The sequence below is a fragment of the Phycodurus eques genome, chromosome 22 (genome assembly GCF_024500275.1).
Source record: "Phycodurus eques isolate BA_2022a chromosome 22, UOR_Pequ_1.1, whole genome shotgun sequence".
In the NCBI taxonomy this organism is placed as follows: Eukaryota; Metazoa; Chordata; class Actinopteri; order Syngnathiformes; family Syngnathidae; genus Phycodurus; species Phycodurus eques.
Window position 1 is genome coordinate 10,732,772 of NC_084546.1, and position 16,591 is coordinate 10,749,362.

The 16,591-nt window shown below is 41.3% G+C and overlaps 1 protein-coding gene across 5 annotated transcripts; it reads right to left on the bottom strand.

Annotated features, from left to right (window-relative positions):
* Positions 1-4,538: 4,538 nt before the first annotated feature.
* On the bottom strand, positions 4,539-16,397 carry LOC133397325 (zinc finger protein OZF-like). Of its 5 annotated transcripts, XM_061668063.1 has the most exons (4): positions 15,891-15,999; positions 13,801-13,874; positions 13,002-13,149; positions 4,539-8,679 (listed from the first exon to the last, which is right to left on the bottom strand). In XM_061668063.1, the coding sequence occupies exons 3-4, from the start codon at positions 13,117-13,119 to the stop codon at positions 7,352-7,354; spliced, it is 1,446 nt and encodes a 481-aa protein (XP_061524047.1). In that variant the 5' UTR covers positions 13,120-13,149; positions 13,801-13,874; positions 15,891-15,999; the 3' UTR covers positions 4,539-7,351. The 5 variants fall into 5 exon arrangements, with proteins under 5 accessions (XP_061524047.1, XP_061524045.1, XP_061524046.1 ...); XM_061668061.1 differs by lacking the exons at positions 13,801-13,874; positions 15,891-15,999 and adding an exon at positions 16,324-16,397; XM_061668062.1 differs by lacking the exon at positions 13,801-13,874.
* Between the last annotated feature and the right edge of the window lie 194 nt (positions 16,398-16,591).

Genomic DNA, 16,591 nt, shown 5'->3' on the forward strand with positions numbered 1-16,591 from the left:
ACTGAAGAGTGGCATTTGGTGAAAAGGTTGAAAAGTGGACATCTGATCCTTAATAATAATAAAAAAGCTGAGAGTCCCTCGATTGGGAGGCGTGGAATTAGCTGTAGGATGGAGAGGGTCTTCCCCCCTTGGTGGTCCTCTGAAGAAGTGGCGAAAAGAAGCATGCGCACAAAGACCTGTTTGTGCCCAATGGAGACGGTGGTGAACAAAAGTGTGTCTTAACTTTGTTCAAATGAATGAGCAGTCGCCTCGGGGCAACAATTGGAATAAGATTATATTGTGCAAAAGAGGCTTTCACGATGTGTAGCCTCTTGACGCGCTCCGAGCCTCAGCCTACACCGCGTGGAGCTGCAGTGAAGTCAACTCTCAGTCAATTGGGTGAGTGAAACAATAAAGTACATCTATGCCTTTAGCATTTATTTACGTCTTCAAACCAACGTAAGAGCTGATCACAGAGGGGGGAAAAAAGCTTAACATTAAGCTAAAACGTCACTGTAGCAACTTGAACATCCCTGGGTCCTGGTGGGGGTCGGTGGTTGGGTCTAGACGGGCTCACTGGCTTGGCCCCCCCTTGTGGTTGGAGGGGGCCGGGCTGGGCCCACCCTTTCTCAATAAGCAGGCTCAGCAACTCCGTACACCAGTTGACTAACATGCATGTGGTATGGTGTTCATTCACTAATAAGTTCAAAATAAACCCTATAGGCTTTAATTGCTTCTGCTGGGACCACTAAGAACACAGATTATACTAACATATCAACTCACAGGTTCTTACAGGTGTTCAGACACTAACAAAGAATCCCACCGCAACACTCGTCAGCAGCACTGCCGTGCTCATTTCCCACATCCTGTCCTGCCCTTTTCTGTCCTCTCTCATCCTGTTCTCTTGGTTAGTTATTGCATGTCGTGACCCCCACCACCATCCACAAACTCCACAAATAACACAATTTGACCCAGGGCCAGAGGCATATATTAATACTACTGCCATACCCACCAATGCGTGTTCTTTTTTTCCTCTTAGGAAAGGTAACCAAATAATGAAACTCACACCGGTTGCAATTTTCCCCATCTTTTATCTCAGAGTTCAGCGAAAGTACAACAATTCACAGAATTCCGGGCTGTTTTTTTTCCTGTCCCTGTATCCGACCACACACCTGCTCTGTAGCGGAGAGGACAAAAAAAAAAGCAGCCGCTTTCCCTCGCAGCTCTTAATATTTTCTAGATAACAGTTGGGAGGTGCATGTCATCCAGCGGCTTGTTGGGATCGCTTGATGTCATCTCGTCCTTTTTCTGCCCCCCTTCATTCTCGGACGGCGCCATCTGTGATTAACAGTTTACCCAAACACACAGCTCCAAGGTGCCATCTTGTGATAAACAAATCACACAAGCACACAGCTACCAGTGGCCAAGGTTACTTTCTGGCCACATCTAGTTTTTAAGCAGGTAGTACAAAATCAAAATATATGGACAATATAACAATTCCCCCCTTTTGACTTCAGCACGCCTGAGATCAATCCATGAGTAAGCGTAAAAATTTAGGTAGTGCCCCCTTTTGACCTCAGTCGATATCAACTAGACTAATGGTATTTTTCATCTGAATCTGAGTCCCCCCCCCTTACATTGCTCCTAAGAGAGCTACAGGCTCCGCAGAAGTCAAGAACATCCGCAACTGTCTACATCCACCCATTTGAGGGCACATCAACACCTGTTGAGGCAAAGATTTTGGACAGAGTGAGTGTGTCAAACACGCTTAATGCAGCCCTATGGGGGGCACAAGTCAGTGCAAACTGTAGGAGTGGGATGAGTCAATGGCAGAGCCTCTAGCACCCCTGAGAAGCCGACCTCCATGACTTTTTTGTCTCTCACTGGAACATGTGGAGGTAATTCACTGAGAGTGGAGTAGCGTGCGCCAGTGTCAACCATCATGGAAAGATGATATCCGTCCACAGTCACCGTAGTGCAGGGGTCTGCAATGCCCTGCACATCGTGGCTCCCCGGTTACCCCTATTGGTGAGCGGGGTACTGGCCTGGAGTTGGCGGTGCCAGGTTGGCATTCGGTGGCATGTGTGACGGTGGTAGTTGCTGCGGTTGAGAAGGTACACATTGTAACGGCCCAGACCACTGTGACCGCATCCATCCTGCATTCATGGGGGAATGAATCCGGCTCCCATTACCGGTGACAAATTCCTTGTGTTTTTTGGCCATACTTGGCAAATAAAGAGGATTCTGATACGGAGGTTGCACTGCATTCTGCTCCTGCTGCGGTGGTGGCACATAGGTGTAGCCTGATTGGGTCCACACCGGAGTAGGACGGCTCTTCGCCCCTTGCCCCATCCTCCACAGTTAAAACACTACTCCCCGTCTCATTCTACCCCTACCTCTCTTTCCATCTCCACGCCCCTTCCCAAAATGGTGGCCATTTAGGCATGACGATCAGACGTGCTGGTTTATCTAATGTTAATACCTATGCCCAGGAAGCCCAATAGAACACGCTGTGTGAGGTCATGTGACTTTGTGTTGTTTGATTGGTGAACTCAACTTAAACGTCACTAGCGCTTAAATTAGATGGCGCAAACAGCATCCAATGCGGAAGTCGAAGTTGTAGTCTCGCGCACAAATAAGAAATAGTTGATAAATAAGCAACAATTGAACAATCAAAGTAGCGAGCGGCATTTAGATCCTTGTAATGGAGTAAACTTACCGTTACCGCTAGCTGCCAATGTTCAAAGAGTACGAAACAGCTATGACGACAGCGACTCGCCCCTCCCCAAGGAAAAACTCATCGGATCTATACGATTCACGGAAACGGCCTATTTTGAGTTTAAAACAGCAAATTTCGCCAAAAGGCGACTGATTTGCATGTATGGAAAACCTTGTAAAGACTTACAGAAAACTTTTGACCTCTGTCATTGCCAACAAAGGGTATATACCAAAGTATTGAGATGAATTTTTGTTAGTGACCAAATACGTATTTTCCACCACAATTTGCTAATAAATTCAAGTGATTGGGGTAAGTCACTGATGGTGTAGTGGTGCACTCGCCTGACTATGGTGCGGGCAGCATGGGATCAGTTCCCACTCAGTGACGGTGTGAATGTGAGTGCGAATGGTTGTCCGTGTCTATAGGTGCCCTGCGACTGACTGGCGACCAGTTCAGGGTGTAGTCCGCCTTTCGCCCGAAGTCAGCTGGGATAGGCTACAGCGCCCCGCGAACCTAACCAGGCTAAGCGGTGTTGACAATGGATGGATGGATGGGATTTGTTTTCCTTCTCATTTTGTCTCTCACAAGTGAGGTATACCTGTGATGAAAATGACAGGCCTCTCTCATCTTTTTAAGTGGGGGGACTTGCACAATTGGTGGCTGACTAAATACTTTTTTTTGCCCCACTGTAACTTGATAATAGTGAATGGGGGAGTGCCGACTGTCTACCTACACAGGATTCCTCCTACCGTCCCGCTGTTGTGAGGTGCTGTTTTCGGCTGTGACATGTCACCGACAAGGGTAAGTTGATTTACAGCCTGTGCTTATTTTTATGATTATAGATCACAATCACCATTCAATTTTGGAGTTGACCCTCCTAATGTGATTTTACATCACCCCCTTCGTATGTTTAATTCCTTTTGCCGCATCCATTCAACGTGCCCGCAGCGTCTTGAGAGCTGCGAGGTGGCCATTGTTATTCATGTTTTTAACATGATTTCATATACTTAGCAATGTTTTATTCATTCAAATTTGGCAAGCTTGTTCACACTACTCTTCTCTGAGATGTCGAATTTATGTCCTTTTTTGGCCCTCCTTAGTGCCATTTTACAGGCATTTCAATTATTTTTAATGGGGAAAATGGATTTGAGATAAAAGTAAATTGAGTTACTCTCACCGAAGAAGCATATTTTATTATGTTCACATATACTGTACTCTTTACAATTTACCAAAAGAAGTCAATGCTTCGTTACAGTCTAGTTTAATCAATCACTCATTTATTTCATATGGACCACTCAATTATTGGAAAACAAGGCATGCATTACTTTGTGTATTTTGGCACCAATGCTAATTTTTAACATTTGTCCACAGGAGGCTTTTAGAAAAGACAAAAACAACATGAAAAAAACCATGGTAGGTAAAATACACAAATATATATATTTTTTGTAGCTCTGTATGATAGTCATTACTTTTGATATTATACATTTACATTTTCAATTAAAGCTTCTTGATCACTGCGATTCTCACCAGCACAATTGTGTTTATTAGGCCAATACTTAGCAGAGAATCTCTGACCACAAACTGAACAGGCAAAAGGTTTATCAGCAGAGTGGATTCCCATGTGTGATTTGCTGTTACAAGCAAAAGTTTTCCGACAACGAGAACATTTCCATCGTTTGTCGTCAGTGTGACATGTCATATCACGTTCGGACTTTTTATCGTCATGATCTTCATCGGTGTGAGGAGAGTGTGACGTCATGTCGTCACTAGCTGATGGTGGAGCTAAGAGGCCATCCCGCACAGTGCTCCAGCTTTGCAGTATTTTTCCACACAGGCCTTGTCGCTTGGGCCATTTAAAAATTTTTTTTTTGCTTTAAGTTGCGAGCATTTTGTTTTTGGAGGGCTTGCAATGGATTAAAGGCATTTCAATTCTTTTTAAAGGGGAAAATTGATTTGATATACAAGCAAATTGAGTCATCCTCACGTTTGAAGAGGTGTATTTTATTAAGGATCACATACAGCGGTTGAAATAAGTATTTAACACGTCACATTTTTCTCACTAAATATCCTTCCAAAGGTTGCTATTGACCTGAAAATTTCACCAGATGTTGGGAACAACCCCGGTAATCCATACATACAAAGAAAGTAGAACAAATAAATAAGATTAGAAATTAAATTGTTTGTAAAACTGTGAAATGACACAGGGAAAAACTATTGGACACATGAAGAAAGGCAGGTACAAAAAGGCATGGAAAGCCAAGACAACACCTAAAATCTATCAATAATCAGACACCAATCCAACCCTTTGTCAGTGCAAATGAATATCAGCTGGTTCCTGTCCTAAATGATGGCCTACAAAAAGGTCTCATTGCCAAAGTAAAAGTCAAGACTCATCTTATGATGGGTAAGAGCAGAGAGCTGTCTCAAGACCATCGCAAACTAATTGTTGCAAAAAAACAACGGTGGCATTGGGTACAGGCGCATAGCTAAGCTTCTGAACGTTCCAGTGAAAACGGTGAGTCCATAATACGTAAGTGGAAAGCCAATCATACCACCATACATTTTCCTCCATAAGGTGCTCCTCGCAAGATTTATGACGGAGGAGTGCAGGAGTGCAAAGAATAATCAAGAGCCAAGGACCCCTTGTGGAGAGCTTCAAAAAGACCTGGAATGAGCAGGTACTGTTGTCACAAGGAAAACAGTGAGTAATGTACTCCACTGCCATGGCCTGTATGCATGTTCACCATGCAAGACCCCATTGCTGGGGGAAAAAAGCATGTCAAAGCGTGTTTGAAGTTTGCTGAACATTTGGACAAGTCAGTTAAATACTGGGAGAGTATAGTCTCGTCTGATGGGAGCAAAATTTAACTGTTTGGATGCCATAATGCACACCACATTTGGAGGAGAAATTGCACTGCTATCCCCGTATAAACACTATACCAACAGTGCAATTCTGAGGTGGGAACATGATGGGGTGGGGCTGCTTTTCAGCAAATGGTACTGGTAAACTTCACGATTGAAGGAAGGATGAATGGGCAAATGTGTACCGAGACATTCTTGACAAAAATCTGCTGCCATCTTCAATGATGATGAAAATGAAACGAGGGTGGAAATCTCCGCAGGATAAGTATCCAAAACATTCTGCCAGGGAAACTCTAAACTGGATTCAAAGAAAAAAAATAAAGCTGCTAGAATGGCCCAGCCCATCACATGACTTGAATCCAATCGAAAATGTATGTAAAGAACTGAAAGTCAAGGTCCATAAAAGAAGCCCACAGAACCTTCAAGATATGAAGCCTGCTTGTGTGGAGGAATGGGCCAAAATCACACCAGAGCAATGGATCCAACTAGTTTCTCCATACAGGAGGCGTCTTGAAGCTCTCATTGCAAACAAAGGCTTTTGTACAAAGTATGAAATAAATACCAGTTTGCGTTTTCAATATTTTTTCCCTGTGTCATTTCACATTATTACAAAGTAACAAGTACCCTAAAATTATGTTCAATCACAAATTTAGTGTGGTGAAAAATCACAAATTTATTAGGGAGTCATTATTAAAATTATACAAACATGGCGGGCATGTGCCAGATCCTTGCAAGCCTCATGCATGAACCCAAGAAAAGGAGCTCAGTGTCCCAAAACTGTCAGCAATCACCACCGAAATTTATGCGGACATCTCTACTCATAGCAGCTTCAACCTCTGAAAATATTATGATTAACCCGATATTTTAGATTTAATCGATCAGATAAGATCAGATGAGATCAGCTGCAGTTTAGGAACATCAAGCAACATAACGCATTTGGCAGGGAGGGCCTCGTCATGGGTCATCCAATCTTCTGACAGCCAGCCAAAGTCCATGACTGTCACACAACGCTACCTACAGAAACCCCTTTGTGATCGATAGGAACTTTACTGGGACATTTTCAAGACATTTGTGGTGAAATCCATTTAAAAGTGATCTGACAAATGAAGAAATTAATCTGCAATAATTTATGTGGGTTGACGTGGCTGTCTTCTTTCCTCAAGGAGGCATTTGAACAGTCGATTTTTTTAAAAAAGCCTTAAAAAATCTTTTACTATTCTCACTTAATGTCTTGAAAAAACATCCAGACTTTCAATAAAGGCAAAAATTACACCACAGAATACAGAGATCAGGGAGGAAATGTAATCGGCTCCTGATTGCTACTTGTCAATCTGTGAGAGGCTGAGTGTCCAAAACGTGGAAGGGCCAAAATCTGTGTGAATTTTTTTTTCCTGTATATCATCAGAAAACAAGCCTAAAATTACAGCTGTGTCTATTTTGGAGGGCTTCTTTTCTGCAGACATCATTTGTAAATCCAGAACTAGGGAATAAGTGCCATTAATCTCCCCATTAACTATTTCCTTCAAAGTATTTGAGGAGGAGGTTTTCAGAAAATATATGGACAAGAGGATGGATAAAATAAAAGATGGGACACAGAATACAGAATGTTGATTTTTCTCAGTAATTACACAGTAATTACTTTTGATATAAAACAATTTCATTTTAATTAAAAGCTTTTTGATCACTGCTATTCTCAGCAGCACACTGAGGGAATCTTTGACCACAAACTGAGCAGGAAAAAGATTTCTTTCCAGTGTGCGTTCTTGTGTGTATTTTTAATTGTCCCTTATATTAGAATATTTCATCCCAGTCTGAGCAGGAATAAGGTTTCTTTCCAGTGTGCATTCTTGTGTGTATTTTTAAGTCTCCCTTCTGAGAGAAACTTTGGCCACAATCTGAGCATGAAAACGGTTTTGCTACAGCGTGCGTTCTTGTGTGTATTTTTAATGCGTCATTCCGAGTGAATCCTTTACTGCAAACTGAGCAGGAAAAAGGTTTCTCAGCAGTGTGCGTTCTTGTGTGGCTTTTTAAAGCTCTCACGTGAGAAAATCTTTGAGCACAAACTGAGCAGGAAAAGGGTGTCTCACCAGTATGGGTTCCTGTGTGTATTTTTAATTGTCCATTCTGAGTGAATCTTTTACTGCAAACTGAGCAGGAAAAAGGTTTCTCACCAGTGTGGGTTCTTGTGTGTTTTTTAAAATTTCCCTTGTGAGTGAATATTTTACTGCAAACTGAGCAGGAAAAAGGTTTCTCACCTGTGTGGGTTCTTGTGTGTTTTTTTAAATTTCCCTTTTGAGTGAATCTTTTACTGCAAACTGAGCAGGAAAAAGATTTATCACGAGTGTGGGTTCTTGTGTGCATTTTTAAGGTTCTTGCATCTGAAAATCTTTGCGCACAAACTGAGCAGGAAAAAGGTTTCTCACCAGGATGCGTTCTTATGTGTTGATTCAAGTATCCCTTATGACTGAATCTTTTACTGCAAACTGAGCAGGAAAAAGGTTTCTCACCAGTGTGGGTTCTTGAGTGTATTTTTAAATTTCCCTTCTGCGTGAATCTTTTACTGCAAACTGAGCAGGAAAAAGGTTTCTCGCCAGTGTGTGTTCTCATGTGTTGTTTCAATTTGCCCTTATAAGCAAAGGTTTTCCCACACTGAGAACATTTCCATCGTTTGTTTTCAGTAGGACATGTCTTATCACCTTCAGAATGTTTATCAACATTATCATCATCATCAATGTGAGGAGAGTGTGACATTTTGTCATCACTATCTGATAATGGAGCTAAGAGGCCATCTGCTTGTGATCCTCCACAGTGGTCTCCATCACCTTCTGTTGTCATGTGTTGACTTGAGCTGCTGTTTGGAGGCTCCGCCCCTCTGCTCTCCTCACTTTGACCTTCATCTTCACTCTTCAAAGGGACACTAGTCAATGGTAACTTGGTGATATCCTCCTCCTCCTTTTCCTGTTTTATGTGAGGGCGCTCTTCTTCCTCCTCTTTTTTAATGGAAATGGGCTCCAATTCCTCTTCCTCTTTGATGTGGGGGACCTCTTTGTCCTCCACTTCCTCTTTCATGCGAGTGGGCTCTGGCTCCTGCTTTTCAGGACGAAGATCCTCACTGATGTCTGCAGGACACATGGTTTGATGAAGTCAATTCTCATGTTGTGACTTTAATGTTGTGTATGATGGTTGATATTTAAGGTTATTATGACAGCCAGATGAGTTTGATATATTGGAAATAATAAAATTGGGCAGGTCAACACCAACAAAATGTGAAAAAGTGTTTAATGATAAAGTTGATAAAAAGTATAATGATGGTAATACAGTGGGCCCCTGCATAGTCCTGGTTTTCAATTTGCATTTGTTTTTTGGTATTGTTTTTCTGTGACAGTGCCCTCTTGTCAACATAATTTCAGCACCCATAGCAGCAGCCAATTTTCTGTTACGTGGCAAGAAATATTCAGTTTGTTAAATATATTTTCATGTCAAAATAATGTATAAAATTTGTAGCAACTTTTTTTTTTTTACCTGTTCTGTTCAGCTGCATCGCCATGCATAATGGGTCTTTTGTCCTGGAACAGTTTTGCTGTGCAACACGGGAGCTACTTTACTACATTGAGAATGTATTTTTCTTCAGGATTTTTGGGGCCGATCGGCAAGTTTAAAAAAAACGATAACCAATCACCGGTCCGATCACAAGATGGAGCAATGTGTCTATTTACATGACGTTTTCATTTATTGAAAAAAACTTTATTGGCAGACAGATAGTTTTACAGTACTACGCCAGAAGACACGTGACAAGGCTAAAAATAAACTACCTTTCATACGCAACAGCATCACGGAGTAAATGTCTTTTGCGGAGCCGGTCAATGGCTTTAGCGATCGTCATTGATCGGATCAGTGAATTATGACATGAAAGCTGATTGGCCGGATCAGGATAAAATACTAATTATCGGCCGATAGCGATCAAACCGATCAGATCAGTGTAAAGTCTAATAATCATTGTCAGTAGACATTAGGGTTGGGCATTGTTTGAATTTGAGCGATTCTGGTTCCAAACGATTCTCAATTCCGATTCTTTTAGGTGGCTGAGTCAAAGACATTTGCATGGTTTAAATAAAGGCTGTCCAAATTATGAACATACATTTTCTTAGCAGCCCCCAGCATAGACGAATATGAGTATTTGACTCGAAGTTCTTTATAACCAGTATCAATATCAAACCTATAAACTAAAAGTCAATGTGTGGAACTAACTCAATTGACTTAATATTCATTAACTGTTTCAGCTAAAAATATAGCCTTGTTAAAATAGTTATTTTAAGAATGCTATGTAGCTGCCCCTGTATTCTGTTATATCACTTCATATGGTTTGTATGTGCAAGTTTTAAGTTGACTTCTTGTTTTTGCTTGTAGCCTTTTATTTTGAAGGGTGCAGCATTTTGGCATGAAAAGTAACTTCACACGGCACCGGCGATTTTTGAATTATTGTTATTTTTATTATTATTATTTTTTATTTATTTTATTTATTTTTCTGAATGGATGGAACCAAATGTTATAAAACGCTGCTTCCTTTCCCTACCCATCAATGAGGCACAAGGTTAGTGTTTGTGATACTGTGAGATATTTATGTGAATTTTGTCACAATTCATTGTGATGTAAAGTTGGTACGGTGAAGTTTTAGCCCAATGTTAAGCTTTTTTTTTTCTGTCATCGGCGCTTGTGTTGTTTTGCAGACTAAAATAAACGCTAACAAACCATCAGTGCAAAAGTGCAAGCAACCGTTTACCTGTGAGGCTCAGAGCGCAACAGACGCTACACATCATGAAAGCCTCCTTTACACAATAGAATATTCCAAGTGTTGCACTGAGGCGACTGGTCATTCATTTTAAGAGAGCTAAGACACACGTCTGTTCGCCGCCGTTGGGCACAAGCACATCATCGTGCGCCTTCTTCTTCGTTGGTTTACATCGCTTCTTCGTTGCTTTTCGCCACTTCTTCTTCACGGCTAGAGGACTAGGGATCGAACAGACATGAAAACACCAAAGGCATAAAAAGGTGACCAAAAAAAAAACAAAAAAAACATTTTAGAGAGCCTGGGGTGATCCCACGAGCCCACACAGAGAATTTTTTAAAGTTTTAACATAAATTAAGCAATCTGTAACACGAAAGAGTACAATAAGGCAAAAAAAAAAATCAAGCAGTAAAACTTACTTATACCGCTCAACTACATGATGATGTACAAATTTAAGATGAAAATTAAATTTGCCTCATTTCTTTGCCTTTTTGTTCTGACCTCCAATTTGAGCCAGGCCCATCTCCACTTGCACCTGATGCCTGCTTCAAACTGTGCCACATGAATAGCATCCTCCTCTTTAAGCACTACCGTTCTGGAAATAATGCACTAAAATCATTGTCTGTTTCACTTCATTTTTCACTATTACCAACTTCAAAGGCTAATCCCATGTGCAGCCTCCAGGAAAATATTAAGTACAATCTTTTACTGTTTTTATTGGCCATTTCTGAATTTGAAGTTAGTTCATTCTATATTGTGACAGAATCCCTAACATCACTCTGTCACTTAATACATTTAACATTAAAATTAGTAAACTAATTATATAATTGTAGCCGCGTTTCCAAATGAATACAAATTGTACTAGCGAATCAGCTCTTGTCGCCGATGTTAAGTGTGCTTCGAGGTTCCGATGGGACCACGACCAAGGCAAGCACCGCAATGCGAAAATACAAAAGACCAGCGCAACAAATACCACACTGGCTGACTTGAGGAGCAAAAATGTTGCTTAAACGTAAGAGTAGCACTAGAGGATGTCCGCTCCAGAGGTGGGTGGAGTAACCAAACATTGTCCTCAAGTAATAGTAGTTACTTGACAATAATGTGACTCAAGTAAAAGTAAATAGTAGTCATCCCAAAAAATTACTTAAGAGTAAAAAGTATCCAGTGAAATTATTTATCAAGAACTGAGTAAAAAGTAACTTCAGATTTTTTGTTTTTTAACCACAGCATGAACATCAATTAAAAAAAAATTATTACAAAATAAAATGTGAATGTACAAAATCTGATGTTCCGGTGTGTGTGTATGTCAAAACTACAAAGTACAAAATCTGATGTTCCGGTGTGTGTGTGTGTCAAAACTACACAAAAAAAAATAATAATTAGCAATTTACGGCACGAAGTCAAGTCAAGTTATAAGTGAGCTGAAAAATCCACGTTTGGACAGACAGTGCCAGACAAATACTACAATAAATGAAAGCTGTTGTTTTGTTCGTCTAAATGTAAACAAGAGTAGCGCGCCGTTGCCTTCATGGTAACAACGACCTTCCCAACATGGGCGCCACGTACGCACGACGATCAGCGAGGCAAGCTTATCTAGTGTGAATACCTGTGTGAGGTCATGTGACTTTCTTGTGTCGTTTGGTGAACTAGACAAACATCACAAGCGCTGAAACTGGATGACGCAAACAGCGCCCGATGCGGAAGTCGAAGTCGTAGTCTCGCACACGAAATAGTTGATAAATAAGCAATAATTGATCAATAAAAGTAGTTTTGATCATTGTAACGGAGTAAACGTACCGTGACTTATTAACAGAAGCAGCGGCGGAAGATTTTTTCTGGTCTCATTAAGTCCTGTGACTTCTGCACAGGCGGAACCTCAGGCCGCATATTAGTCCGCCGCGGAGTAATAATCACAATTACATCTGTGTGTGGATGGTGGATGCGTGGAATGGATCAAGCTGCCAGCGTTCAAGGAGTACGAAACAGCCTATGACGTCACTGACGGCAACAGCGACCCCCAAGGAAAAACTCATTGGAGCTATACGATTTACGTAAATGGCCTATTTTGAGATCAAAACGGTAATTAACAAAAAATATTGAACTGTTTCATGATATTCTATTTTTTTCTATTCTTTCCTATAAGACCGTGAAGATTTCAATCGATCGAGACCTCAACTGCTGATGACTTTATTTCTCCCCTTTTAAGTTTCTTTAAACATTGTGTCATCATCCATAGTGGTTGAAAAAAGTAGAAAGCACATTTTGACACAGTAAGAAAGAAAATCACTGATTTTTTTAAGGAGTGAAAGTAAATCGTCAACAGACTGATTTCCCTTGGCATGAACAAATGTTGAGCAAACCTCAGCATGCAACAGGCAAAAATCTTGCTCGCAATTTCTTAAACAAGCCATGTAAGTAGAGTAAAACTGTGAAACTTTGATCATGCAGCATTGCCCAAAACCCCTTCTGATGTTCTCAAAGGCTGCTTATGCTCCTGAATCCACATTATCGCGAGGTTATCCAAATCAGAGCCACTTCGTACACCCTATTGGATATTAATGATATTATATGGAATGTCATACACCGCCTGTCAATAAACATGGCAATCTTATTTAAATGTATTAGCTAACAAGTGAGAGAAAAAAGTGAACCAACCTGGTCTGCGTACAGTTCGATGCTGCAGATTGAACGCAGCGTCCAGTAGTTGACGCGGCTCGTTCTCGTCTTTTGGTGCACAAAGGTCCTTCTTGTACGCTGCTGTCCTTGCGCACATTTTCACAAGGCGATCACAACACTTTCCGCTCTAGGTTGGAGGGATGAGAAAAGCAAGTGCAAATCATATGTGATATAATTATACCAAGATTAAGATTTGGACATTGTGGGTTAAACAGTCGGTTAGTTAAAATGGCAAAGCGCCAAAGTCAACAAGAGGAAACAGTAGAATATGTAATTATGCATCGTAAGAGAAATGAGACCGAAATGTGTCCTCAGGAGAGAAATTTGTGTTTAAACATGATAGAAAGTCAACAAAAGGGTTCGGAAAATACAGTCTCCTCCGAAAGGATTGGAACAGCAAGGCAATTCCTTTGCTTTTGTTGTATACTTTAGACATTTGGGTTTCAAATCAAAACATGAATACAGTGTTCCCTTGTTTTTCGTGGTTAATGGGGACCAGAAACCCCCCCCCCCCCCCCCCCCACGAAAGGTGAAAAACCACGAAGTCGGATTTGCCCCCCCGCCCCCGGAATTTTCATGGATGTGTATGTGGGTACCAAAATGTTTAAAATATGTAAACAGTATTTATACTTTACATATTTGAGACAAAGATTACAACAGCACACGTATTTACTTAAATCTTGAATTATAAAACCTTATACAGTAATTAACATTCATCAACATTGCCTTCTGAGAGAGGCGAAGGGGCTTGCGTCGGTGGCGGAGGAGAGGCTCTCACTTGACTCGTAGAGGCTTTAGGTTCACTCGGAGACTCTTCTGCTGGAGGCGCTGATGGTGTAGCTGAGGTTTTACCTTGGGGAAAAACATGGTGATGGGTAGTTGTTGTCTTTGTTTTTTCTTTTGCTTCAAAATTCCCCTGTACAAGGACATAAACCAGTCTCTTATTACGCGGAGTTACCACACGTTTCGCTTCCTTAGTGAAACAGTTTTGCGGATGCTTGCTTCCTCTTTCTTGATGTACCGCACTGTAGAGTCATTCACGCCATAGTGGCATGCCACAGACCTCTTTGATCAAATCTAAAAGTTTCACTTTTTCGCTGATGGTCATCATCTTCTTCTACCTCTTGGGCGCCCCGGAAGAAGCTTTCGCAGGGGCACAGTGCTTCGGCGGCATTGTAAGGGCTTGCTTAAGTAATGTAAAAAATTATCGCTGAAACAAAAAAAGTTATTGCGAACACAACAGCGTGGACGAGACTGGCGAGACACAACAAGGGAAGATGCTGGGTGAGGCTGCGATCATGCACAGCCAATCAGCTCCCTGGATAAATGCACTCGTGCTCTCATTGGTCGATGTCGCGCCGGGAACCAATCCAGTGTATAAGACAAAAGTTCAGAATTCCAACTTTTATTTCATGGTATTTACATCCAGAAGCGTTAAACAACTCAGGACAGAGGACTTTTTGTTTTTATCCCATCCACTTTTCAAGTGAGCAAAAGTATTGTACGTATGACTGACGGATGTTTCTAGTTGCTCAGGTGTTGTCTTTTAAATTGATGGCTTAAACATTAGGTAGTGCTTGTTTTTGGCTTTCACCTATGAAAACTGCATTTGCTGTTCAGCTAACCTGAAGACCAGAGAGCTGTCTATGGGAGAAAAGCAAACCATTTTGAAGCTGAGAGAAGAGGGAAACTGGAGCAGAGCTATTGCACAAACACTGGGCATAGCCAATGCAACAATTTGGAATTGACCTCTACTAAAGTGATGGAAAGGCCAAAGTATGGAGAAAGAAAGGATCTGCTTAAGAGCCAAAACACACAAGCCCATCTGTGAAGCATGGTGGAGGTAATGTCATGGCTCGGGTTTGCATGGCTTTTGGAAGTGGCTCATTAGTCTTTATTGACTGTAACTATGTAACTCATGATGGTAGCAGCAGAATGAATCCTGAAGTCTACAAAACCATTTTGTCTGGCAAGTTACAGAAAAATGCATCCCAACTTATTGGGAGAAGCTTCATCATGCAACAAGAGCATGACACAAAACACACTGCTAACAGAACAAAGAACTTCATCTGGGGGGAAAAGTGGAAGGTCTTTGACTGGGCCAAGCCAATCACCGGACCTTAACCCAATAGAGCATGCATTTGACCTCCGAAAGGAAGAAACCCCCAGAAACAAGAACTGAAAGAGGCTGCTGCAAAGGCCTGGAAAAGCATTTCAAATGAAGAATGCAACAGTCTGGTCAAGTCAAAAGGTGCCAGCCTTGATGCAGTTATTGCAAGTAAGGGTTATGCCACCAAATATTAAATGTTATTCACTTTAAGTTAATCATGTCTTTTCCAATACTTTTGCTCACTTGAAAAGTGGGTGGCTTCAAACAAAAGGTGCTGTGTCCCGAGTTGTTTAACACATCTAGATATAAAAATCATGCAATAAAAGCTGGAATTTTAAACTTTTGTCTCATATTCATCTTTTGATCTGAAACCCAAATTTCTTCAATTTCAACAAAAACAAGGGAATTGAGCTTGCCGTTCCAATACTTTTGGAGTGGACTGTAAGTGTTTCGGGATATTACTTCGTAATTCTCAGACAAACAAAACTGATAGAGAGACGCTAGTTGTTTGCGAGGCTTTTCCCACAAATGTTAGTATGAGATATTCTGGTCTCTACTCCTTACTAGGGGTTGGAGGACAAAGAACACTTTACCTCACTCTTGATCTCTGTTTAGCGAAGTGTTGATCATGCATAATGTACTGTACTACTCTTTGTTAGCATGCTAAGCTAAGTTAGGCCGAGAAGCTTCAACGTGCACGGAGAAGACTTCAACCACATACCAAAATTTAATGAAAGATGCTTTCTTGATGGACTTACTGTGACCAGGATTCAGCACATTCGATGCAAATTCAGGAGTTGTTTTTTTTTTTTTTTTTTTTTTTTTTTAATGCAGCACATGGAAGCGCGTGCGATTGCGGCTGAGACGAGTGTCCTCCATAGAGACATACACTAGATGTGCCAGCGAGCTATAGCAGACCGGCTCACGTATGTGCCGACTGACGGCCATTATTGGGAAGGTCGTCGTTCCAATAGAAGGCAATGCATGTATACTGAAATTAAGTCGTAACTTTCTCAGTTATTAACCGATGTTCATGAGAGTGACTGTTTTGTCAACGCCAAAGCGTTTGCTATCAATACACATTATTGTTTTTTGAAAAGCAAAAACAATATTTTAATATGTGAAAGGTACTCCCAGTTCCATCGTCGTAAATGTGGGGCTTTTTATTCAACCGTATGCAGTACAATTTACCGGCATCCTTGGTCTTTTGGTTTTCTTGCTGTCTCCACACAAGAGGAATGCGCTGACGACTTTGCCCTCCCTAGCTTAGCGTCATCGTCGGCACAGACCTCAAAATGGACGTGTCCGAGCTAACGAGCCATAACTGTGAGTGTCGTCACGCAAACGCAAACAATCCTCGCCTCCGACCAAATTGAATTGGCCGAGTTCGTCTTTCTCACACCCGCAGGTCCATTATTTAGTTTTTGTCTTGTGTCTTTTACCATCTACTTCATTCGTT

Bases quoted from the DNA above. Each gene is read 5' to 3' on its own strand.
- LOC133397325 (XM_061668061.1), bottom strand. The intron at 8,680-13,001 runs GTTGGTTCACTT...TGTGTCCTGCAG, and splicing joins TCGAACTGTACGCAGACCAG to ACATCAGTGAGGATCTTCGT.